This window comes from Aulonocara stuartgranti, assembly GCF_965226115.1.
Source record: "Aulonocara stuartgranti genome assembly, chromosome: 7".
Classification (NCBI taxonomy): domain Eukaryota; kingdom Metazoa; phylum Chordata; class Actinopteri; order Cichliformes; family Cichlidae; genus Aulonocara; species Aulonocara stuartgranti.
This window is the reverse complement of record NC_138945.1, coordinates 53,823,358-53,847,500: the sequence shown is the minus strand read 5'-3', so window position 1 is coordinate 53,847,500 and position 24,143 is coordinate 53,823,358. Positions and strand designations below refer to the sequence as shown.

Genomic DNA, 24,143 nt, shown 5'->3' with positions numbered 1-24,143 from the left:
GATAGTCATACACTACAAAGATGCACTGATGTCTAGTTTTTATGGCAGTCAGAAATCAGATAATTTAAAAGCACAACTGGGGCATGAAAATGACAAATAGTATACAGTGGAATATACTAACCTCAACTATCTGAGCCCTCATACTAAATAATATGCCATTAATTCCCGTGTTCATTTTCCAACTTGGGAAGCATGAAGCTCTCACAAACTTCCACTCTGCTGGAAAATATTGCCATTCAGCTGCTGCGACCACAGAGTAAGAAATAAGGAAAGAAATGCCAGAACTTCCAAAAACTCGTCAGTGCTACTGAAATCAAATTGTGGCATCTGACTGTGGTGCCATGCAGGCTAATTACTTTATATAAAGCTGCTACTGACCCATAGTATATAATCTTGTTTGCAAAATGACCCATGCATTAGCAGGTTAGCAGAACGTGTTCTGAAATAGAAAAAATATTACAATTTTCTTCCTTTTTAATATACATAATTATGCATTCAAATCCAGATATCCACACATTCATCCATCTCGGGGCTGAAGGTCAGCTGTCAGCCCCCTCTTGCCACTAAGCCAGATTGAATGTCAGCCAGAATGTCAGACTATGAGAGATGGCAGCTCATCATGTCAGTATTTATGGAGACACACTCGCAGGTGTGCTTCCTGCTGTACAAAGCCTTGTTTGGGAACCTCTGTGTTTTCTCAAACAGTACCAACAGTCCCACGAGAGCACAAGTGTTCTTTCGCAAACCCACCCCTCCCGAGCAGGGCACAGACTGTGAAGGAGATGCTATGGAAAGATGAGGATAAAGAGGAATGATATAGAGAAAGGGTGGTGCAGGGAGCAGAGAAGGGGTGAGAGAAGGGGCTCCCAAGGGGAGAGAAGCTGTCAGTCCCTAGGAGACATCAAACACACTGCAGCCCTGTGATCAGCGTGCTCTCTGGCTCTCTGCTGACAGCTCCCTGACTGTGCCGCTTAGACTCCTTCATGTGCTCATAAATACACACATACACACACGTATATACACTCGTTTGCTCCCATAAGAGCTCTCACACTCACCGACTTATCCATTCATACCCCAAACACATTCAAATTCTATTGACATACGCACACTCGCGCTGATTCTCATACATAGGATACACATCTGTGACACCTTTGCTCTGATATGCATCCTCACAATAACCTTGAACACCAAAGTTTGACTATCACATCTCTGTCAAGGACACTTTACAGTCCCAAACTGTTGCTACTGAACTATGGGCCAAACAGAGACTAGGAGGTGCTGGCAGCAGTGATGATGTTAATAATGATGATGATGACTTATCTAAGCCATTACTCCTTCTCTGCTCAGGGCTGGGACACCAAAGGCATATCCCTCCTGATGATGAATTCATTAGTGCAGAAGATGAAATGAGTTGTCAGGAGGCGGGTTATGTATGGTAGGTTATTTGTGTTCTCTGCAGCAGCGTGTCAGATCACACTTAAGATCAACTGGGTCGGCTTGTTGTAAATCTCCCTGTTTTGCTGGCACTGGACTTCCCCAACCTTCTCGCCCAGGCTGTCCCTTTCTTTTATTAACACATATTCCCCCCACTAATATGCAATGCCTGGAGGCTGCTAACAGGTGGCTAAACATTTGTGTACTCCCAGAATCCAGTGGCGTGCTTGGGTAATTATGCACCAGAAGTCAGAAGTAACTTCTCTCCATGTGGAAAGCGTCCTTAGAGGCCAAAGCAAGCCCACCTTTAAAGAATTCAAACAGAATACACGATTCATTACTGATTCATGTTGGACCTAAAGCAGTGGCCACAGCTGTTTGGCCATACATCCCAACAGCCTCTCAGGTGTGATGGTGCAGCAGACCTGTAGGAGCACTACTGCTGGTGCTGCTGGGAATTTACTGGTTCATTGAATGTACACTAGCTCTATTGAAGAAAAAAAAACTGTGCTTTTTTGAACTCCCATGGCTTCCCCAGGTGTGCTTACATTTGTGTAGTGTTCAGTATGTGTGCCTGTGTGCATCTATTTGTGCCCTAATGTGTGTGTGTGTGTGTGTGTGTGTGTGTGTGTGTGTGTGTGTGTGTGTGTGTGTGTGTGTGTATGCGTTCATATTTTCATCATGTGAGAACTCATGTGTATTTTTATAAACATTTTTTCTTTTCTTTGCTGTATGGTAAATCCGGTCCAGGGCTGACTAAGAGAGCAGGAATGAGGAAGAGCAGGAGCTGGACTCTCTGTGATAGAGATTTCAAAGTGGTGTGCGAGCTGTTGGGCAGTTTTATTTTATTATTATTATCTTTTTTTGTTATTATTCTGCAGGAGAGAGCAGCAGGCGTAGGCTGTTTCTCCCATGTGTGGTCTCTCTTGAGCAGAGCAATGTTATTTTCTGCCATGCAGAGAGGGTGGTAACATGCCAGAGCGAATGAGAGAGAAATAAAGATAGAATAAAGACAGAGACAGCTTTGACTGCTCCGATTGACACATTTCTGTCAACGGCAGAAGGTTTGCGTCATTTTAAGTTCGAGGCAAGCTGACTTTGAAATTTATCTTGCTTAAATTCTATGCCACCACTAGCACCTTGCAAGCGTGTGGGTATTGGTGTGCAAAGTGAAAGGAAGTGATTTTACAAAGCCTTCCCCACAAAGTGCATGCCATCCAAGCTGCACTCTTAGGTCTATTCATTTTTAAAGTTCCCTTGAGTATTAGAAAGAGTGGAAGTGCTCAATCTGACTCTGTGAGCTGAGGACACTTAGTGTGTGTTTTTTCCTGCTGTAGGGCCCTACCTGGGTTTGGCCCTCTACCCTCTAAAAGCCTCAGAGACAGAACAGGGATGCTCTATTGCATGGCCACTTTTTTCCCTTTTACATTATATACAAGTTATCTGTGAGGAACTCACCCAGATCCACTCTGACCCATATTTTGGCTGTGAAAATAGTTACTGACCTTCTCTTTGTTTCGCCCTCCTTACGAGAGCCAGTCTGTTGCTGTGATTAGTTCACTGCCTCCCAGCACTTCTCTGTCAGACCAGGCTCATCTCCAGCCTCCTCCATAAACACATTTAGCTACACACAACACACTCGACATACACATGCATACAAAGGCAGCACAGGCATCACGCTACTTTTCCGTCGGCTCCTCACCTGTCGCCCCAGGTCTCTATCTCTCTCATGTGTGTCAGGGCAGGGCCTGCGAGACCACGGCCTCACCGGTTTGTTTATTTGCTGCACTGACGGGTGGAGACCGGGGACGTGGGTGCAAGAAATTAGCACAAGTCAAATCAGATTAATTAATCCCCAACTCAAACTATTAGCCGAGGAGTCGTGTTGAATTAAAAATCAAATTAGCCCTAGCGCCTGCCGGTAAAGCTGTGGTGTGTGCCTGCCAAGCTACAATGACACACACCCACAGAAGGCAGCTGCTCATAGGCTTTGCTGATGGATGGATGTATGGATGGAGAGTTGGAAGAAGAAAATGGTGCTCAAAGACTACAGGGCTGGGGGAAGGGGTGTTTAGTGACTTTGCCACCCAATGTGGTAAGCCTCTCCTGGGGCACGAAGCTGGCTGTCCTCCACTGGTTGCTGCTTCACAGGCCCCACAACACCAGCACTCAGCCTTTCAGTTGCTGATTTAGGGCTTGAAGCACCACTTCACCTTCATAGTTTACATAACACACATATCTTGAGCCTGGGACTGAACCCATTTTAGGAAGTTTGACTCTATTAAAAACATAAAGGAAAGCTTTTATTATCATAGTTTTGGCTGTCCTTCCTATCAATAATTATAACCTTGTGTTTACTGAAATAAAGCTTCATCACTACAAATAAGCCCAACGTAATAACAAACACAAACGGTTAGTCAAACATGAAAGAAAATAGATCCATGCAAAATGGCGTTTCACCTCCAGAACTCGGACCTACAGCACTTCTAGCAGATATGTGGTTTTTCTGTGTAATTACAGGTTTTTATGAAGATCTAATTCACTTCTTTAATGTCTAAATATACGACTAAAAAGAAGTAAGAGAGCACTTGAAAATGTTTCACTTTTTTTATGTGCTTTTGAATCTCAGCCTGAAACAGCTGATGATCTTGGTTTTGGGTAAAGTTTGGCTCATACACTTTTTTCTGATCCAATATGATGTAGCTCATATTTCAGTATTTTAGTCTGTGCTTCCTCCAAAGCAAAACTATGTGACTGCTCTGCTCAAAATTCGAACAACCACCCAGAATGGACATATCGCATTGAAGTAGTGCTGGAGAAGTGGACCAAAATATTTTTATCAAAATATTGATAGCATTCTGGATCCAACAGATACTGTATTCAGCAGTGTAGATGGAATATACTCTTATACAGGCATTTGATGTATGATCTGTGCGGGCCTGTGAATATGGCTTTTTAGGCTTTTGTAAAGTAGTCTAAGTCTCATCTATCATACAAGGTGCGGCTCCAAAACACACAACACTTGTTTGATTCAGAACAACATTCATTTCAATTATGGGACATTAGTTCTGGAGGGTCTATTATGCTCCACTGGTGTTCCTGTACTCCATTTATCATTTATGCTTGCATGGCTTGTAGCTCTTGATCACAGCAAGGAAGCCAGGAGCGCACAAGTAACGAATTAGATGTTTATTTTCTTCTTACTTTAACTTTTCAGTTACCAGTTTTGACACAAGGAGCATATGTAGAGCATCTCACAGAAGCAATTGAGTATTTGTGTTAAACAATGTAAACACATGAGCGTATGCTTTTTTCTGCAAAATACTCTCTCTCTTTGTCAGCTGGGTGGAGCCATACTGGCAGCTCCTACAACAAGCCATAGATTTGTGTTTTTGTGGGTGGGTGCAGCTATGCCATCAGGAGTTTATGGATGATGGATGCTGTGAGATACAATGGAAGTCTAAATGAAAGCGAAACTGCTCTATGAGCGCATGCACACGGGCAAAGATTGGTCAGGTGTTTCCAACACATTTTTTTACTGTGTGGATATGGAAACTAATTTAATGTAAACACATGCACAATAAGCCTCTCTTTGCACTTCATCACCAGTGCACATTTGATGCTTAGCAGACCCCACAGGTGTTCTTTAATACCATTTAAAGTCTTTCATTGATGTGGCAAGCCTCTTTCCCTCACATTTTCCCACAGAGTTTCTTACTCTCTTTCCCCCTGGCCGCTGGCATCTTTCACCACCCATATTAACACACAGCTTCCTCCTGGCAACGCTGTGCCGGACCCCCGCCACCACCTCAAAGTTGCCAACCTGTCTCCATGGTAGCATGATTGGCAAAGGCAAAGATGGATGCCATTTTCGGCCAATGGCAGAGCAGAGTGGGTTGTCATGTACCACGAGACCCTGCAGTGGTCCGACTGACCAACTGAGGATGGCACTGTGGAAGAAGGGGTGAATGCACCACATCAGACACACAGAAAAAAACACACATCCCATGGGATCATTCAGCAGCACAAAGCGTATGGGGTCCCCACTCAGGCTGTCACTACTGTTGTGATGTATCATTTATGTGGCCATTGTGTGGCCTTCTCTTGAAACGTGTTGACAGAGGCATTATATTCCAGCTTTTGACAGATTCCCATACATTCACAGGCTTTTAATAACACATGTTAATGCTCCAATAATTTTGTGACAGGTTAGAATTACTGCGTGAAATATGAACCTTTAATTGGCTTTCTCGCCAAGTTATTTGGCGTGCTGTGCATTAGCTTTTTAAGTCTGAGCCAGTGGTAAAAAGATGGTTGCAAGGCTATTATCTGTCTGAGAGTGAGGATACGCAAGGTGATAAACATTCATCTCTGCTTTTTATGTGAAACTGACTTTTCTCTGTTAAAATAAGTGCTTAGCGACAAATATAAGATCCCTAGACAAATAATGGAATAACCTCTTTACAGCACATTACACTGCCTTGTAGGGTTTTAATGCTTTAAGCAAACTGCTGTGCATACACATGCATTTTAATTGTACTTGTTTCTTGTTAGTTCAAGCGTACAGAGCCGCATGCATGTCTGTGATTCTGAATGCACAGTGCGCGCGCTGTAGCGCTGTAAGCAAGCCAGACAAGTTTACAGCATTTACTGTTGATGGCAGGGAAGCAGCTTAAACACGTTGTTCAAGTGCCTTTGTGTCAATCATAGCAGGAAAAGCATGTTTAACTGCCTTGAACTGATCTTAAAAAGCACTTAGTTGGACACCATTAGACATCTGCTAGGCAGCAAATGGCTACTGACCAGATGTCAAATGGTGCGTATGGATTTTGGTAAATGTGCATTTCAGTTTGAATGGTGCCTTTTCAATCCTCAAAACTCTGCCACGTAGCCTAACTACCATCTCTAATGCCAGTTCGACCGGCTCCTGCTGGTCCTACAGTGTTAACTTGCTGCCAGGCTGAGCCACCGATTGCCCATCTGCTCCATCGGGGAGAATTCTCACTCCATCTATTTGACTTGTTTCGAGCTTGGCTGTGGAAAGCTCATCAGCTTTGCAAAGTGAGAAATAGAGAGATTTTTAAATAGGACATACACAGATGTGAACTGAAGTGTTTACATATTAAAAAAATTAGAATGGAAAAATGTGGGGAAGTCTTTGTTAGCGGAGACATGGGCAGACGGAACATGAATAAATAAGAGGCGGTCAGCTTCCCACTTCTTTTTTTCTTTTTTATGGATGGCTTTAAAAATTCACTACAATTACCAGCAGAGATGGATGTCGGAGTGACATTCCAACAACCAACATGTGACCCCTAAAATCCAGACACACCCATTTCCTGTGTTTTTGTGTGTGCGATTGAGTTCGTGTGTGGGCACGCTTGGGAGCGCATGTATAAGCAACTGCGTGCCCGTGTGCATGTGTGTGTGGGTTCATATTTATGAAACAAGGTTTGGCCCGTCATACCGTGGGAGTTAGCAGGTCATCTTCCCTTGCCATTAATCACTTCCGACAGCTCTTAAGTATCCAATCTACATGTGAAAGAACTGCATGTGTTTGAACGTGTGAACGCGCATGTATTTGCATGTGCGTATTTGACTGACAATGTGTGGATGGAGTATTCCTTCAAGATCCTCCTGAGGCTGCTTATTGAATTAGAGATGGACTCTGCTGATGCTAACGCGCAGCATTAATGCATCACTGGTGGCATTTGTAATGCACTTATAAATTTACAGCTCATTAGGCGAGTTCTGCATGTAGCTGATGGCGTGATAATAGCACCCAGTGCGGATAATAAAATATCACAGTTAATGAAGCATAAAATGATTTCTACTAAAAAGTAGTAGTCCTGAATCTTTTTTTAAAGAATGCTTAGAACGCTCAACCAAAATCTTTTCTCGCAATCACAAAGTAAAAGATGCTTTTTAATTAACACTGCATCAAGGGTTTATCACGTGGAGTTCAGGGGAATCATCAGCGATAAAGGAGGTGTTTTTCTACCAGGTTTGGTATTTGCCAGCTGCTAATTTAACAAAGAACTCAGAGGTCAGCTGAGTTAAGAGTAATTTAAGGTCACAGGAGGGCCTTTTTCTTTCATATATTTTCATTTCACAGGTACGAAAGAGGCCGTCGTGCTGTTTTTCTGCTTCTTCCCTGGACCGAATCGTGAATGTCAGAACTTCTATTATTTTTTCCTGTCCAGGTTCACTAAAGCTTGTTGCTTTACTGGAACATTTGAGATTTTCACATCGAATAATAGTGATTTTTCTCTGCCTCTCCACACCCAGACATGAAAGGAATAAGAGATCGTTATTTGCATTTTTATGCCTGAGTGTATTTTTCAAGTGGGAATAGAAATTCTGTGAGCGGTGTCAAGTCCCAGTGCTGCTGTGTCCTGGAGTGCATCAGACTGCCTTTTCATCTTCACCATAGCCTAAGTGCTCTGCTTTTCTTTAGCCGTACCTTTACCTCTTCGAGAGCAATCGCTCTATTTCATACTTAATTTCTTCTATTTTTTTTGTCATTCTCTCATTAAGTTATGCCTTTTTTTAAAGCGTTGAAATCTGTGTGTGTTTTCTTTCATTACTTCAGAGTTGCAGTGCAAGAGTTTGTGAAGTGTAAGTTTCTAAACACACCTCTGTGGTGAGTGGCAAGTGCATATCATTTTTCATTTAGTGAAAATGGTGGCTAGTTTTGTCTTTTCATCTCCCGCTGATTTCTCTGCTGTTCAGTCCCATCACCTCACTGCTCTTTTTCTGTCTTTGTGGCCATCTACTAGTGTCTATTAGCTAAAGAGCTAGACTTGTGTTGCACATCGGCAAGGAATTCTCAAATGATGGGTCAACAGTCATAATCAAAGCTTTTTTTTCTTAATCTGCAGCAAAATTGAACAATTAGAGCGAAACCTGTTGCCTTGGCTGCCTTGTGCTATGCTGGTAAATATGTGGCACATATCAGCAGTGAAACTGGTCTGGATTTGTGTTAAAAAGACAGAACGATGTATAGGTATGTCTAGGGCTGCACGATTAATCGTTAGAAAATCGCGATCTCGATTCATACTTATGTACGATCTCATTTCCAAATGACAACGATTAAAAAAAAAAGAAAAGAAAAAAAAAAGACGACGATTGTACCGCATTTTGATCCGGGACGTAATCTGCATGAAAACAAGCGCTCACTCTTCCTGCTCAACAAATGACAAGGGCGGAGCCTTATACCACGTGATACAGAAGCTGTGTCGTGTGATGCTAAAATTAGCAGGGAAAAAACAACGGAGAGCACGTCAGGGATGACTAGAAAGTGACAGGAGAAAATCCGTCCCGGTCAACCACCCAAACATCAATAACGGGAACCTTATACAGCGCTTCCCTATACACGTCGAACTCCCGCAGGCACAAAGAAAGTACGGAGGCTATCACTTATCACCTGACCAAAGATATGGCTCCCATCAACACTGTGCAAAACGAGGGATTTAGGAAAATGATCAACACCCTAGACAAACGCTACACAGTGCCGTCCCGCAACTATTTTTCTATTGTTGCACTACCTGCTCTATACACGCAGCGTCGAGCAACGGTGGAGACGGAATTTCAAGCAGTACAACATTTTGCAGCAACAACAAAATGTGAGACATTTGTTGTTTTTATGTCTATTTATTGTTTTTATGTTCAGTCTCAACTGTTACGAAGTTGATGTGCAGTTAATAAGTGCAATAAATATTTATACTGGAAATATTTATACTGGAATTTATACTGTATACTGGAATTATTATACTGGAATTATACTGGAATTTATACTGTATACAATAAATATTTATACTGGAAAAGAAAATCGTGCGAGAATCGTGATCTCAATTCTAAGCCAAAAAATCGTGATTCTCATTTTATGCAAAATCGTGCAGAGGGATAAGGGCTGCACAGGAACAATTTCATCTCCTCTGTATATCAGCAGTAAAGGTTTAATAGTGTGTTTATTTCCTTGTGTGCATGATTGTGCTCAGAAGTAAATTGTGCCCATTACGCAGAGAAATTGTTGGTGATTTCAAAATAATAGCTTTACGAGGTGATTAAATCGCATTCTGTTATTACATACCAGCACCTCCTTAGCATGGTTAAAGGCTGCGCTGCTGAACAGCTCATAAATCTGACACATTAGGACCACACAGCACGTGTACTTACACGTAACAGCACAATATGTTTTCACGTGAAAGCGCGGTAAATGGTGTTGCTTTGACGGCTGTTCAGTTTGAAGTTGAAAAGTATGATGTTACTGTGCTTGTTTGGGTGGGGGGGAATCTTGGGATGTCCCATTTGGGTGCAGAAATCAATGCCCGGTCCTTGGCGTTTTTCCTGAGCTTTTTAACCGACAGCAGTGATAAGTAGATTTGTTTGTACCATGGCGCGCACATACACTTCAGTATAAATTTTATGCAGTGATACAACTGAAGCTCTGCACAAATACACACACACACACACACACACACACACACACACACACACAGCTGGCCTCATCAAACAGAAACGTTTATGGTGCTGTCAACATTGTGTATATTTATGGATGCAATATGTGAGGTCAGATTTATTACTGTCAGAAATGGGTGGAATTATTTCTTTTCAAATAATGAATTTTCAACCACACACACACATACGTACACAATTTTTACTTATTGATTTGCACATTGATTCTAGGGATATTAAAGCTTCTCAGTTATTAATCATTGCTGATTATACTTTCAGTGAAGTAAGTTATAATTGCAGAGAGGAGATTGTGTTTTGCAGGTTATACATAGAGGCGAGCTACCAAAGCACTGCCGCTTAGAGCACATCTTTGTAACCAGATGGGAGAGTACGTACATTTTTAAACTGACTGAATGTGTGTGGCCTCAGTGCTAGAGTGACTTACTGTTGTAATATTATGACAAATGCATTGCTGTCTGGGGAACGCATTTGTGTGTTTGTGAATTGCAGCACAGTTTGGGCACCTCTTAGATGACACTACAAAGTCAGGTACAGTAGATAATTAAACTGTTCCGAATGTGCATACGATGATTGATGAGTCTGGTGGTGTCCTGCCCTTGCCCTTTGTGATATAAAGCAAAGATTGTGCGACACAATGTCATTTCATCGGTGCAATCATAGCTGGACACAGATGCTCATTAACCCTTGTATGGTGTTCGGGTCTGTGAGACCCGTGTTCAGTTTTTTTCAAAAGAAAAATTAAACAATTAATTATTTTTTCACGTGTAAATGTGTTGTGTCTTTCCACTCACTCCACTTGATTATAACTGATTTATTTATAACATTTTATATAAAAGAAAAACGAGAAGCACATTAATTCATAAATGTGATCTAACAAAGGTAAAGGGAAAAAATTAACCATGTTTGCTGTTCATATGTCTTGTAATTGGGATGAAGTAAACATCTGTTGAGTAATTTAACATAAAATTGTTTGATAGTGTTAATTTGGAAAGCCAAAACTCTAGCGGGTCCACCAGACCCATGAACACTGGCTGAGTAACAAAAATACGAACACCACACAAGGGTTAATAAGAGCACTGTCACAGATTGTCAGCTCACAGGGGAAGAGGAAAGAAGATGGTTGAGAACAAAAATGATAAGGGAAAGAAGTACAGAAAAGAGAACTGGTGGATGATTGTGGTTTAAAAACAACACGAAAACAGCATGAGACTTAAAAAGTGGAGGAGCAAATGAAAGCAAGTAGAAATAAGTCAGCGGTTTATTTGCAGTTTAAATATGTGGACCAAAAACAATACCAGGAAAGTTTAAAAAAGAAAGTTAAATGGTGGATGATGTTAGGGGTTCCGAAAGAGACTCAGGCGCAGGCCAGGGTTTCCCTTTAAGCGAAGAACAGTGCGTTTATTCACAGTGAACACAATCACCAAGTGGCTATGTACAATGTGCAGGGGAAACGGGTCCGGGTCGCCAGGGTCCGTGGGAAACAGGGTTAGGGGAAAAGGTGCTCCACACTTTCTGTACAAAAGCTCCTCCTCAGTCACTCCTCTCAGAATCCGGTTCCAAAAACGATCTAAACACAAAAGGTCGGGTTAGCGGGATAATAACAAAGGGCTTTCAAGATACAGGTTGGCAGATACACAAGTTTGACTGACGCTGATAGCTCAACGATCCAGCGAAGACTAGTGCAGACTCGCCATCTAAGTAGTGCAGTAATCAGCTGGGATCAGCGGCCGGTGTGGTGATGAGCAGGTGTGTGGGCCAGCAGCGGGAGCCCGCAGTGAGCATCGCCGTGGCGAGAGAGAGAGAGAGAGTGAGAGAGAGAGGGCGAGAGAGCAAACAAACCACAAACATATTGCCCAATAGAGGATTGACCAGCAGGGCACAGGGACCATGACAGTACCCCCCCCTCAACGGGAGCCCCCCGGCGACCCACCAGGCTTACCAGGATGAGACAGATGGAAGGCCCGCAGCATACGCTTGTCCAGGACAGCGGCCCGCGGAACCCAGGACCGCTCCTCAATGCCATAGCCCTCCCAGTCCACAAGGTACTGGAAGCCACGCCCGCGGCGGCGAGAGTCCATAATCCGCGTGATGGAATAGGCGGGCAAGCCGTCCACAAGCCGGGCGGGCGGAGGGGGCCCGGAAGGAGGGCACAGGGGGCTATTCTGTACAGGTTTGATTTGGGAGACGTGGAACACATTGTGAATCCTCATGTTGCGGGGCAGCCGGAGTTTCAGAGAGACGGGGTTGATCAGTGCCGAAACCTCAAAGGGACCAATGAAGTTTGGGTTGAGCTTCTTGGACTCAGTCCTGAGAGGAACAAAGCGCGTGGACAGCCATACCTTTTGTCCCACGCTGTATGCTGGAGCTGGTGTGCGGCGGCGATCTGCGGTCTGTTTGGTTCGGTCCTTCGTGCGCAGCAACGCCGTCCGTGCGGCCCGCCAAGCTCGCCGGCACCTCCGTAGATGGGCCTGGACAGATGGCACAGAATGCTCACCCTCGACAGAGGGGAAGAGAGGCGGCTGGAAACCCAGTGAGACCTCGAAGGGAGACAGACCAGTGGCGGAGGAAGTCAGACTGTTGTGGGCGTACTCAATCCAGGGTAGTTCATCACTCCAGATGGACTGGTTGGAGGACGCTGTGCACCGCAACATTGCCTCGAGCTCCTGGTTAGCTCGCTCACACTGACCGTTGCTTTGGGGATGGTAACCGGAGGTCAGACTGACCTTTGCTCCTAATGAGGAGCAGAATTCCTTCCAGACGCCAGACGTGAACTGGGGGCCTCTGTCAGACACAATGTCTTCCGGGATCCCATGCAAACAAAACACATGACGGGTAAGCAGTCGTGCGGTCTCCATGGCCGTGGGAAGCTTGGGTAGAGCTATGAAGTGGGCAGCTTTAGAAAAACGGTCCACGATGGTAAGTATGACAGTGTTGCCTGCTGATTGCGGCAGTCCGGTTACAAAGTCCAAAGCTATATGGGACCACGGCCTGGACGGAGTCGGCAGGGGATTGAGCTGTCCAGCGGGCGGCTGATGAGATGGTTTATTCCGGGCACAGGTCGCGCAGGCGGAGACGTACTCCCGAGCGTCTTTAGTCAGAGAGGGCCACCAGAAGTAGCGCTGGAGGAAGTTGATAGTGCGGTGGACCCCTGGGTGGCACGTAAAGCGGGCAGTGTGGGCCCATTGAAGCACTTGAGAACGTACTGATTGAGGGACGTAGAGCCGTTGGGCTGGCCCACCTCCCGGATCCGGTTCCAACACCTGAGCCTCCCGAATGGCTGCTTCGATCCCCCAGGAGATGGCGCCCACGACACAGGTGGCGGGGAGAACGGGAGCGGGCTCAGTGGTGTCCTCCGAGACTGAGAACTGACGGGACAGGGCATCGGGTTTGACATTCCGGGAACCGGGTCTGTAAGAGATGGAGAAGTGGAAACGGGTGAAAAACAGGGCCCACCTGGCCTGTCGAGCGTTGAGCCTCTTAGCTGATTGTAGGTATGCCAGGTTCTTGTGGTCTGTCCAGACGAGGAAAGGCTGAGCCGTGCCCTCCAACCAGTGCCGCCACTCCTCCAGGGCTAGTTTTATCGCCAGCAGTTCCCGATCCCCGACGTCATAGTTTCTCTCTGCAGGGGACAGACGGCGGGAGAAGAAGGCACAAGGGTGGAGCTTACCGTCCTTCCGTTGCGACAGAACCGCTCCAACCCCTGAGTCGGACGCGTCGACCTCGACCACAAATGGCTGCGTGAGGTCTGGTTGGATCAGGATGGGGGCTGAGGCGAATCGTTTCTTCAGTTCTTGGAAAGCTGCCTGAGCTTCTTTGTTCAACTGAAAAGGAAGCTTGGGAGAGGTTAGCTGGGTCAGCGGCAAGGCAACTCGGCTGAAGTCCCGAATGAACCGCCGGTAGAAGTTGGCAAATCCAAGGAAACGTTGCAGTTGGTGCCTATTAGGAGGTTCCGGCCACTCAACAACGGCTTTTACCTTCACAGGGTCCGGGCGGAGGTTTCCTTGGTCGATTATGTACCCCAGGAATGCAACGGTGGAGACGTGGAACTCACACTTTTCTCCTTTGACGAACAATCGGTTTTCGAGGAGTCGTTGCAGGACCTGTCTGACATGGGTCTCGTGCTCGGATTGGTTTCTGGAAAAGATCAGGATGTCATCTAGATAGACAAAAACAAAACGGTTAATGAAGTCTCTGAGCACGTCGTTCACCAGGGCTTGGAACACCGCAGGGGCGTTAGTGAGACCAAAGGGCATGACAAGGTACTCGAAGTGGCCGAGGTGGGTGTTGAAGGCGGTCTTCCACTCATCGCCCTCACGGATGCGAACCAGATGGTATGCGTTTCGCAAATCCAGTTTGGTGAAAACAGTAACCCCCTGGAGGAGCTCGAAGGCAGAACTGAGGAGCGGCAGAGGGTATTTATTTTTTACTGTGATGTTGTTTAATCCGCGATAGTCAATGCATGGCCGGAGGGTTTTATCCTTCTTTTCGACAAAGAAGAAGCCTGCCGCGACTGGAGAGGTGGAGGCCCGAATGAGGCCGGCAGCCAGGGATTCCGTGATGTACTTGTCCATAGCGTCTCGTTCTGGAAGTGAGATGCTATATAGCCGACTGGTGGGTAAAGGAGCTCCCGGGAGCAGTTCGATAGCACAGTCATAGGGTCTATGCGGAGGGAGTGACTGGGCGCGGGCCTTTTGAAACACCTCAGCTAGGTCGTGATAAACAGAGGGCACATTAGTTAAATCAGCTGATTCCAATAGCCCAGAAGAGGGCGTTTCAACGCTTGGAGGCGAGGCTGCTTTAAGGCAGGTCATGTGGCAGTCCTCCCCCCACCCAGTGACACGCCCCTTCAGCCAATCTATGTGAGGGTTGTGCTGTTGTAGCCAAGGATGGCCGAGAACTAGTGGAGTGCGAGTTGCTTTAAACACCAAAAAACAGATTTCTTCAGAATGATTGCCAGAGAGGGTGAGCTCGACAGGCTCCGTCACCAGAGTGATGTCTGGAAGGCGTTGACCTGACAATGCCGTAACACGTAATGCATGAGGCAGGGGCTCCAATAGTAACCCAAGTTGCCGGGCTAACTGACAGTCAATAAAGTTTTGTTCCGCCCCAGAGTCGATTAACACCGATAGGGAGCGGCTCTTAGAGTGAATGGAAAGCGTGGCCGGTAGTGTTAAACGGGGAGGAGCTTCTTCCTGGCTCAGCTCGCCCACCAGTACTCCTACCATCACTGGCGGGCGCGCCCTTTTGCCCGCGAAGGGCAGGTAGCCACAACATGTCCCCTGTGACCACAATAGAGGCACTCACCGGCGGTAATCCGGCGCTGACGCTCCGCCGCGGTGAGATGGGAGCCGCCCAGCTGCATGGGTTCCTCTCCGTCCCCGCTCTCGTGAGTCCGGGAGGGGCCGGCATCCGCCATGGCGCCGGTGCCAGAGATTCCCGCAGCCTCATGGAAGTTGTAGTTCCGCTGCGACCGGCGAGCCCGTAACCGCTCATCCACCTTAATGCACAGGGACATTAGCTCATTAAAGGAGGCAGGGAGATCACGCATGATTAGCTCGTCCCTTAATTCTTCTCTGACATTGTTCAGCAACGTGCTCCGTAGCGCCTCCTGATTCCACCCTGCCTCTTCTGCCAGAATCCAGAAGTCGATAGCGTAATCAGACATGCTTCTCCTACCTTGTTTGAAGTTGAGGAGACGGAGAGCAGCGGCCTCTGCCCCGGTGCCTGGGTTAAACACATTCTTAAACTTGGAGAGAAAGTCAGCGTAGGTGATGACAGGATCAGAGTTTAACACAACCTGGGCCCACTTTAGTGCACGGCCCCTCAGAAGTTGAACGAAATAAGTGATCTTCGCCCCATCGTTGCCATGAAAACGCTGCAGCTCGCGAAACGTCAGAGACACCTGAGCCAAAAATCCGGCGCATTTGTCAGACTCACCCGAGAATGGTTCCGGTGTGGGTAAAGGTCCGTCAGACGGCGTACCGACCCGCGGTGAGCTACCTGACGCTACGGCGGGCGGTGCCGCCTGGGGAGCCGGGCTGGGCGGCTGGGGATTCCCTGGTTGCGCATTTCCCTCCAGCGGTATTAACTGCGCCACTGCCAGGGTCAATGCGGCGACATCCTGCCGTAGCTGCCCGAGCATTTGTTCATGGCGGGCCAGCGCGGCTTCCTGGGCGGCCAGAGCCCGGCCCACGGGGTCCTGTCCTGCTGAGTCCATAATGGCTGGATCGTTCTGTTAGGGGTTCCGAAAGAGACTCAGGCGCAGGCCAGGGTTTCCCTTTAAGCGAAGAACAGTGCGTTTATTCACAGTGAACACAATCACCAAGTGGCTATGTACAATGTGCAGGGGAAACGGGTCCGGGTCGCCAGGGTCCGTGGGAAACAGGGTTAGGGGAAAAGGTGCTCCACACTTTCTGTACAAAAGCTCCTCCTCAGTCACTCCTCTCAGAATCCGGTTCCAAAAACGATCTAAACACAAAAGGTCGGGTTAGCGGGATAATAACAAAGGGCTTTCAAGATACAGGTTGGCAGATACACAAGTTTGACTGACGCTGATAGCTCAACGATCCAGCGAAGACTAGTGCAGACTCGCCATCTAAGTAGTGCAGTAATCAGCTGGGATCAGCGGCCGGTGTGGTGATGAGCAGGTGTGTGGGCCAGCAGCGGGAGCCCGCAGTGAGCATCGCCGTGGCGAGAGAGAGAGAGAGAGTGAGAGAGAGAGGGCGAGAGAGCAAACAAACCACAAACATATTGCCCAATAGAGGATTGACCAGCAGGGCACAGGGACCATGACAGATGAAGACTAGATGTACACAAAGTGCTGGTAAGGGTTGTCAATCAGAGGTCTGTGCTATGAAGAAGAATTTGGGTTGATCCAGGTAACTTCAGGGTTAACGTTGGATTTTTTTTTGTACTAAAAAAGGGAGTTCTACGGTGGCCCTGATAGGCCAAACGGACTGCAACTTAAGAAAACACCAGCAATAAGAAAAATGCCGCAAAAGCACAGGAAAAGAACGGAAATAGGAAAAACGAAAACAGAAATAGGAAAAAACACAAGGGAAGTGTTTCTGGGGAGACAATAACCCGATGGAACAGTTGCAGGAACCCAAAACATGGTAGGCGTGTTTTATCATGATCCATATAATACTAATGACGCATTTTTAGGCTAATAGTTAGGCTAACACACTTACCTCTCACAAAACCAATAGATCCTCCACTTCTTTCAAGTGTCTCCCAGCGCAATTTCATAAAACAAGAAACCTATTTGTACTTGTTGACCTCATGTGATATTTACACATAGACTAAGCCTGTTTGAATGTTTGAATTCTGGTGAACATCATGGAGGTTGAAGCTGAAAGAATTAAAACTAAATCTCTCTTTTAAACATTAATTTCACTCTTTAGTCTTTGAAGACCTACTGGGACCACTGATGAAGCTTTTTCTGAACTGAGTGGTTTCTATTTGCAGGCCTGCCCATAGAACAAAATAACTGGGTGTGTCAAAAGTTAGTGAGGGGCTGATCTCTACCTATGCAGCTACCCTTGGAAAAACCTCTATTGATATTTATATACTGAGGTCATTAAAGGTAGAGGGGAGGTTGTCACATGTTCTCTTTATGGGTGAAAGAGTTAATAAAATACTTAATAATCCATCAGATTCTTCCATGATTTAATGATAGAGTTATGGTATTGAAAAGATGAAAACTTACACAGTTGGCATTTTTACCAGATTTGCTTGATAAGAGTTTACTTTATTTTACTTGATTTACTTTATTAATAAAGTAAATATTTTTCAGTCGTACTGACCAAAGTGCCTAAGTTCATACAAAGTTCATACACTGCTTTTAAAATGACCCCTTTCATATAAATGTGATAGTGTGAAGGAACCCTGGGTTCACTTAGCGAGGTGATAACCAGCTTTGTGTGGCCGCTGAAGGGTATTTTGAACTTATTTTGTAGTACAGGGCCTAGAAATGAGGGAAAATCAGAATCAGAATACTTTATTGATCCCTGGGGGAAATTATTTTTTGTTACAGTGCTCCATTTTAAACCATTTTAAAAGGAACAAAGGCAAGAAGTAAAAACAATAAACCTTTAAATTGCCAATGCTGAAATGCATAAAGGCAAAGACAGGAGAACATAGAAAGCACAGAAAAAAACTGAAGCATAAAAGAGCACAAGATTTTTTCCACCACTGATAGTCTCTTATATTACACGATTGCTTGTGGCTCTGTCTTCAGTGTTTGTGCTATAAGAATTTATTAAGAATCTCTCTTGCACTCTTTGAGTGTGCTTTCTGTGCAAATATTAATGCAGCATTTGGATTTTATAGCAGTGCTTTGCACAAGACAAAACAGAAAATTCAGTGTCCTTCGTTATTGTGATTTTATTTTTATCTATTTTTATTTCATTTCATTACAATATAAAAGCAGCCTGGACGGGCTCGCTTCTTAAAACCTCGGTTCATCACAGCGACATTGTTAACATTGTAGTAAAAGTAAGTGTGAGTGTGCAATAATGCATCTCAGTGTGGATTAACTGAGGATTAGCTGACGAGCGTTAGCTACCAAAAAGCATTGTAATGCAGAAGGCCACGAATTAAATGTAATCCTGGACACCACATCTGTTCTCTTGTAATCTTTTGTCTTTGAGTAAGGCTGCTCGACAGATTAGCTAATGGATGCAATGTCAATTTTGCCAACATAAAAGCAGACATGACATTTATGGCTTTGCAAGTTCCTTTTTCTGTTTTCGTGAGTGGATAAGCTAAGTTTTAGTACAGCGGGAAAAACAAATGGAAACCAGCTGGTACCTATAAAACAGGAAATAATTCAACCATAGAAAACTGCAGCAATTTTTGCAGCCTTTAAATTGCAAGCTGAAAGGAAACAATTAAAAAAAAAAAAAAAAACATCAGATGAACCTTCACTGCTAGTCCTCATGTCTCCTCATGTGTCTTGCTTGTCTTCTGTGCCGCAGGTGTGATGCCAGATCGTCAGTTTGGTGGAACCCAGTTTGTCTGCAGTGTGGTGGCTTCCCACGTCAGCCACCAACCCTCTACGAGCTTCAGCTTTGTCTGGATCGCCCCACCACCTGGGACTGGCTGTGTCAATTTCCTGTAAGTCATATGTTTTGAGACAGAAATGGCAGGTGATGTGATCTTTTGTTGTGCATCACTTAGACTGTATCCAACCATGCTTGTGTTTAATTTTTGAATTTATATTTTATAAAAATCACACGTTTGCATGCATTTTCTTTAAGCGCAATAGATTTTAAATACCAAAGATGTTCTGAGAAAGCAAACATGCATGGATTACTGCACAAGGTTAGGCTTCCTCTACTATTAGAGGAAAGTAATTAATATCGAGCACCACTGTTTCACCAAGGAAAGTTGCGCTTGGCTGGGTTTTATGTGTTGATGAGATGTTAAAGTGGGATTTGGTTAGTGAGAATGGTGCCTCTGTGTATCTAAAGTAAAGTTAAAGTGTATAAAAGTCAGGAAAATGACCATAGAGCTTCTTTGATCCATGACTTCAGTTAACACTTTCCTGATAAGTTTATGATCTCCAAGTATTGAATACATTCGTTTCTTTTGTAAATCACGGTCTCTATCGCAGAAGAGAAGATCATCACGTCTTATTTTAAAATACCAAACTTCAGATTCCTCTGTCGATTAAAGCATTAGCAGAGATAATGTGTACAGAGGTGCAGTAAGAATAATAATACTCATGTGAGCTGTTTGAGTAGCGTGCACCGTTTCTTTACTCGTGTGCATGTAGATAATATTTTGGCACTATATTGACTTTATATATGTATCTAACCCAAATATAAGCTATAACTATCTGTTAGTGTTGTGTTGCCCCACAAAGCTCAGGAGAGGTTTATCAGATGACATCATGGGTGTTGCTCTCTCTGAACCACAGAAAGGCTGTTAAAAGGCCATCCTGTCAGAGAAAGCCTGCACGGTGACTGGAAAAAGGTTAAACTGGGGACATAGTATGTGTTTATATCCTAATTGCCTTGCTCAACGTGACCTGTGCATTGGCAGGTGCGATGTGTGCCTTGCTGAGAATTCACGGAAATACCTCCGTCCTCTAATTCAGTGTGACCATTTCTCATCGGAAAACGTTCGACTGGCTCATCAGATCCACCCATCCCGGGAGGATGGGTGTGTTGCAGATAGTAAAGATACGCAAACATATCCTAAGATTTTTTGCCCCCAAAAAATAACATGATGTTCCTCTTCTACGATTTTACATAAGGGCATATTATTTATTGGAAGCTTTATTGAGATTTATAACCCATTGCAACAAATCTGGAGCATTACACAGCAGCTCAGGGCCACTGGATTGGTGATGTTGTAAATAGTACTCAGTCTGTTTCCCTGGACACTGCAGGTTGTTTGATTGGTGTAGGTGGAAAGAGCTCTAGCCAAATATGTTTGAAAACAGCCTTGAATTTTCCTTTTTCTATTTTTCTTTCCGCCTCTAACTGTCTTGTCTTACCTTTGAGCATTTTCCTCAACTCTCTGCCTTCAAACGTACCACAAACTTTCTTTCCCTCCTGTTCTCTTGACTTGGTGATTTACAGCTACTTGCAGATAGTCAGTCAAAATGCAATTAGCAGCTGTTGCTGGAGAAGTGTAGAGGAAAAGAGAGGATTCCTGTAAATCCAAAGTCACCACAGCACCACGTTAGAAAAATCTTTGAGAAATCGACCTACAAATTTTTACATTGCATATAATTTTTTATCAGGTAAATGCAAATGTTTGTGTAGGTTCTCAGTCATCCAGGTCATGGTATTCTGACAAGCTTGGAAAGTAAACGACAGGACTTCTTTAAGGTTCTTGAAGACGTTTCACCTCTCATCTCAATGATTATATTTCCATGAAGTAGAGTTTAGTGCTTTTTCTTTTCTTTAACAAAATGAAAGAAAAGGAAAACTCATTATCGTTCTATGATTTTTAATTCATAGATAGTCTGCAGTTTGACTTGGTTAATGCCTGATATTTTGCTTTTTTATTACCAGTCATCCACTTTTAAACCATTTTATTTCAGGGGGATTACAAAATTCCTATCAATGTTTCATAAAAAACACAACTAAATTAAACAGTTTGGCTGTACTCACAAAAAAATCCCTCAATGAATTCCTGGAGGGACGCGGTCGTCTATCAGACGGAGACTTTTGTGGACGGACTTACATAAAAAGATTCAGCTGGGGAATTTGCTAAAGTGGAGCAGCCATTTAGACAATATCCACTGAGCCAAACAGATTTACTGGCTTTTTTTGTCTGCCAACAAACACATTTACTGTTGAGTGTGTGTCGGCTTACAAGGACCGTGTTTTTCAGTATATTTGTGTGTGTGTCCATGCGTGTGCTGTGTGTTTGCATTTGAGTGTAAACCACTGAGCAGCAGTGTGCCAGTGCGGATGACAGTGGGGTTGGCAGGGGGCCATGATTGTATGACAATAAGGGCCCCTGCGGCTGACCTTATCAAAGTCAGCCAGTCACACTCCAGCTGGCTTTAGACTGTTCCTCACATACAGACATTTAGACAAACACTCTTACCGCACCCCTGTTCCAGTTCGCAGCTCCCATCTCCATCTCGAGCAGTATATCCTCGTCTCCAGAGCTGCCTTCTCTGGTTTCATTCAGGGAATTTAAGTTTCAAGGCCTTTCTGGCAAAGGCCAGAGACACTTTTGGTGCTATAATTGATCAAAAAATTGTCACCTTAATGGTCCATTCCCTGTGAAACTCTCATCTGTCATATAAAATTGCAATAAAAACCTCTCTAGACACTAAAAATCTCGAATCCATCTTCTTTACAAGTTAAATTCCAGTAGTCCCATAGGTCCATAAAACTGTAAATAGCCAATATGAATCCGTAATCTTTTCTGTGGTGTAACATCAGCAGCTCTGCAAACAGTCTATACCATATCAGAGATGAACATGACAGTCGTGACATAGCAGATTGGTTTTTGACTCAGCATTTTGAAGCCACAACATTAGCATTTTGTTAGCTGTCATGTTTTATTTGTATGATATTTCTTTGAAAGACCCATTCCCTTCATACAGTAGCTATTGAGTTAGTTGTATTTTTAAAGATAAAGATAACCTTTATTAGTCCCACGAATGGGAGATTTGTTAGGTTAAGGCTGCCGACTTTTGCCAGAGCCAGTTGCCAGTTAGTGCTGTTTAGTTGTGCTGCATATGAGTCTGTGGGGATTAGCTGGTTTTTGAAGCCAGCATCAGGTGGCCTTTTGGACAAAGGGCAGTTCTGGTACTTTAGAACTGGCTTCTTTTTTCAGTCCTGGTGGTTCAGTACAGTATTGTAGCCTCATCACTGACCAGCAGATGCTCTGTTTTCAAGTCCGAGTATGCACTTTATACCACTTTATTAGAATTAGGCACTCTGCAAATACCAGGTTGGAGCCAGTTTTGACTTCAGATTGCCTCATTTCTCAATTCGGGTCATAGATTTAACAAGGTACTCTAAACATTCCTCAGAGATTTTGGTCCATATTGACATGATAGCGTCACACAGTTGGTGCAGATTTGTCTGCTGCACATCCAAGATGTGAATCTCCCCCTTCCATCATATCCCATAGTTGCTCTACTGGATTAAACTGGTAACAGTGGAGGCCATTTGAGTACAGTGAAATCATGATTTGAGTTTTGTGACATGATGGGTTATCCTGCTGAAAGAGCACACTTTGGTCATAAGAGAATTGGCATGTTCAGCAACAATAGTGATGTATGCTCTTGCATTTAAGTGATGCTTAGTTCGTAGGAAGGGGTCCCAAGTGTGCCAAGAAAATATTCCACCCTTACACCAGCCTCACCAGCCAGAACTGTTCATACCAGGCAGGACGGATCCATTCATTCATGTGGTTTACACCATATTCTGACCCTTCAGTACAAATCATGACTCCTCGGTCCGGGCAGCATTTCTCCAATTTTTCTTTGGCCAATTTTAGAGAGCCTGTGTGAACTGTATGCTGAGTTTCCTGTTTGTACCTGACAGGACTGTCACCCGCTGCAGTGGGTGAAGAGATGCTTTTCTGCATACCTTGGTTGTAACGAGTGGTAACTGGAGTTATTGATGCCTACTAGCTCGAAACAGTCTGGCCATTATCCTGTGAACTTACTCATCAGCAAGGCTTTTTCACCCAGAGTGCTGCCCCTTTTTCAAACCATGCTATGGAAACCTTAGAGATGTGTGGGAAAAGTTGATCAGCACTTTTTAAACAACCCACACCAACGCCAACCGCATTCAAAGTCACCTTAGTCCTAGTATTAGTCCTAATAAGCAGCTATAACAGTTGTACCTAATGAAATGGCTGGTAAATGTACTTAGTGCTGTCAATGTAATCTCGTTAAAATGACATTGAACTCGCTGTTTTAAATGTAATTTTTTTTTAAGTGATTTAAATATTTTTCTTGAAAGAACTGACCCTTTTTGAAGTATTGGAATTTAGTTAGAAGTTATTTGTATTTGTATCATGTGTCACATTTCACTGACTCAAACAGAAATTAACAAACACCGTTTGTTAATTCAGGTAAGATCTTACAGATCAGTGAATTTCAATATAAAACTGGGGTTTTTTTTCTAGATTGTACAAAATGTAAATAATGAAGCCTCCTGCCCTTGCCCATGGCAGTACTTCCTTGATTGATACAAGGGCTATTTTCCACGAGTGTTGTCCATGAGTGTTTAAATTAAAGGCAAAGACGCGACATGTCCTTCAGAGAACTGGAGCTGGTCCACCGGGTGCATTAATATGGGCCCTGTGAGCAGTTTTATGGGCTATATTGTGGGAGTGTTCCTGGTAACTGATCTCTAGCAGGAGTGATAGAGTGCAATGACGTGGGCATCCAGAAGAACTCATTTTCTGGGTGGCTGTAAATTCCCACCTAAAAAGAAGGAGAGGCCTTGGTGTAGAAGAGGAGAGGAGATGAAAGGAAGAAGCAGAGGTGGAGGGGAGAACACAAACTCGCATACAGACAGTCCAAAAGTGCTTGTACCCTTACACCTCGCTGAACAACGCTACTTTGTCAAGCAAATTTGCATGCCTTTGTTTTGCCGCTGGAGCAGAATTTTCAATTTCAATGAACAGACAGAAGTGATGACACAGAAATGGATTGGATTTCCAGCAGTCTGTTGTCTTCAGTTAGTGTCGTAGGTGTCTTCGGCTTACATTCGGTCATTCAGCCTATTTAAATGGAAATG

General features: G+C 44.4%; 2 protein-coding genes across 7 annotated transcripts in view; one reads left to right on the top strand and one right to left on the bottom strand.

Moving 5' to 3' along the window:
* Window positions 1-24,143, top strand: part of reln (reelin) — a 138,469-nt gene that overhangs the window by 62,799 nt on the left and 51,527 nt on the right. For 3 of the 5 annotated variants that reach the window (XM_082538977.1, XM_082538975.1, XM_082538974.1), the window contains exon 3: window positions 18,891-19,029. In XM_082538977.1, the coding sequence (XP_082395103.1) occupies window positions 18,896-19,029 (134 nt within the window). In that variant the 5' untranslated portion in view covers window positions 18,891-18,895. Of the gene's footprint in view, window positions 1-8,676; window positions 9,060-16,863; window positions 17,028-18,890; window positions 19,030-24,143 lie in introns of those variants that run through there. The other 2 variants (XM_082538976.1, XM_082538978.1) reach the window with 2 other exon arrangements.
* Window positions 13,666-16,702, bottom strand: LOC309709965 (uncharacterized protein). Of its 2 annotated transcripts, XM_082539009.1 has the most exons (3): window positions 15,217-16,702; window positions 13,887-14,046; window positions 13,678-13,733 (listed from the first exon to the last, which is right to left on the bottom strand). In XM_082539009.1, the coding sequence occupies exons 1-2, from the start codon at window positions 16,127-16,129 to the stop codon at window positions 13,922-13,924; spliced, it is 1,038 nt and encodes a 345-aa protein (XP_082395135.1). In that variant the 5' UTR covers window positions 16,130-16,702; the 3' UTR covers window positions 13,678-13,733; window positions 13,887-13,921. The 2 variants fall into 2 exon arrangements, with proteins under 2 accessions (XP_082395134.1, XP_082395135.1); XM_082539008.1 differs by having other exon boundaries at window positions 13,666-14,046.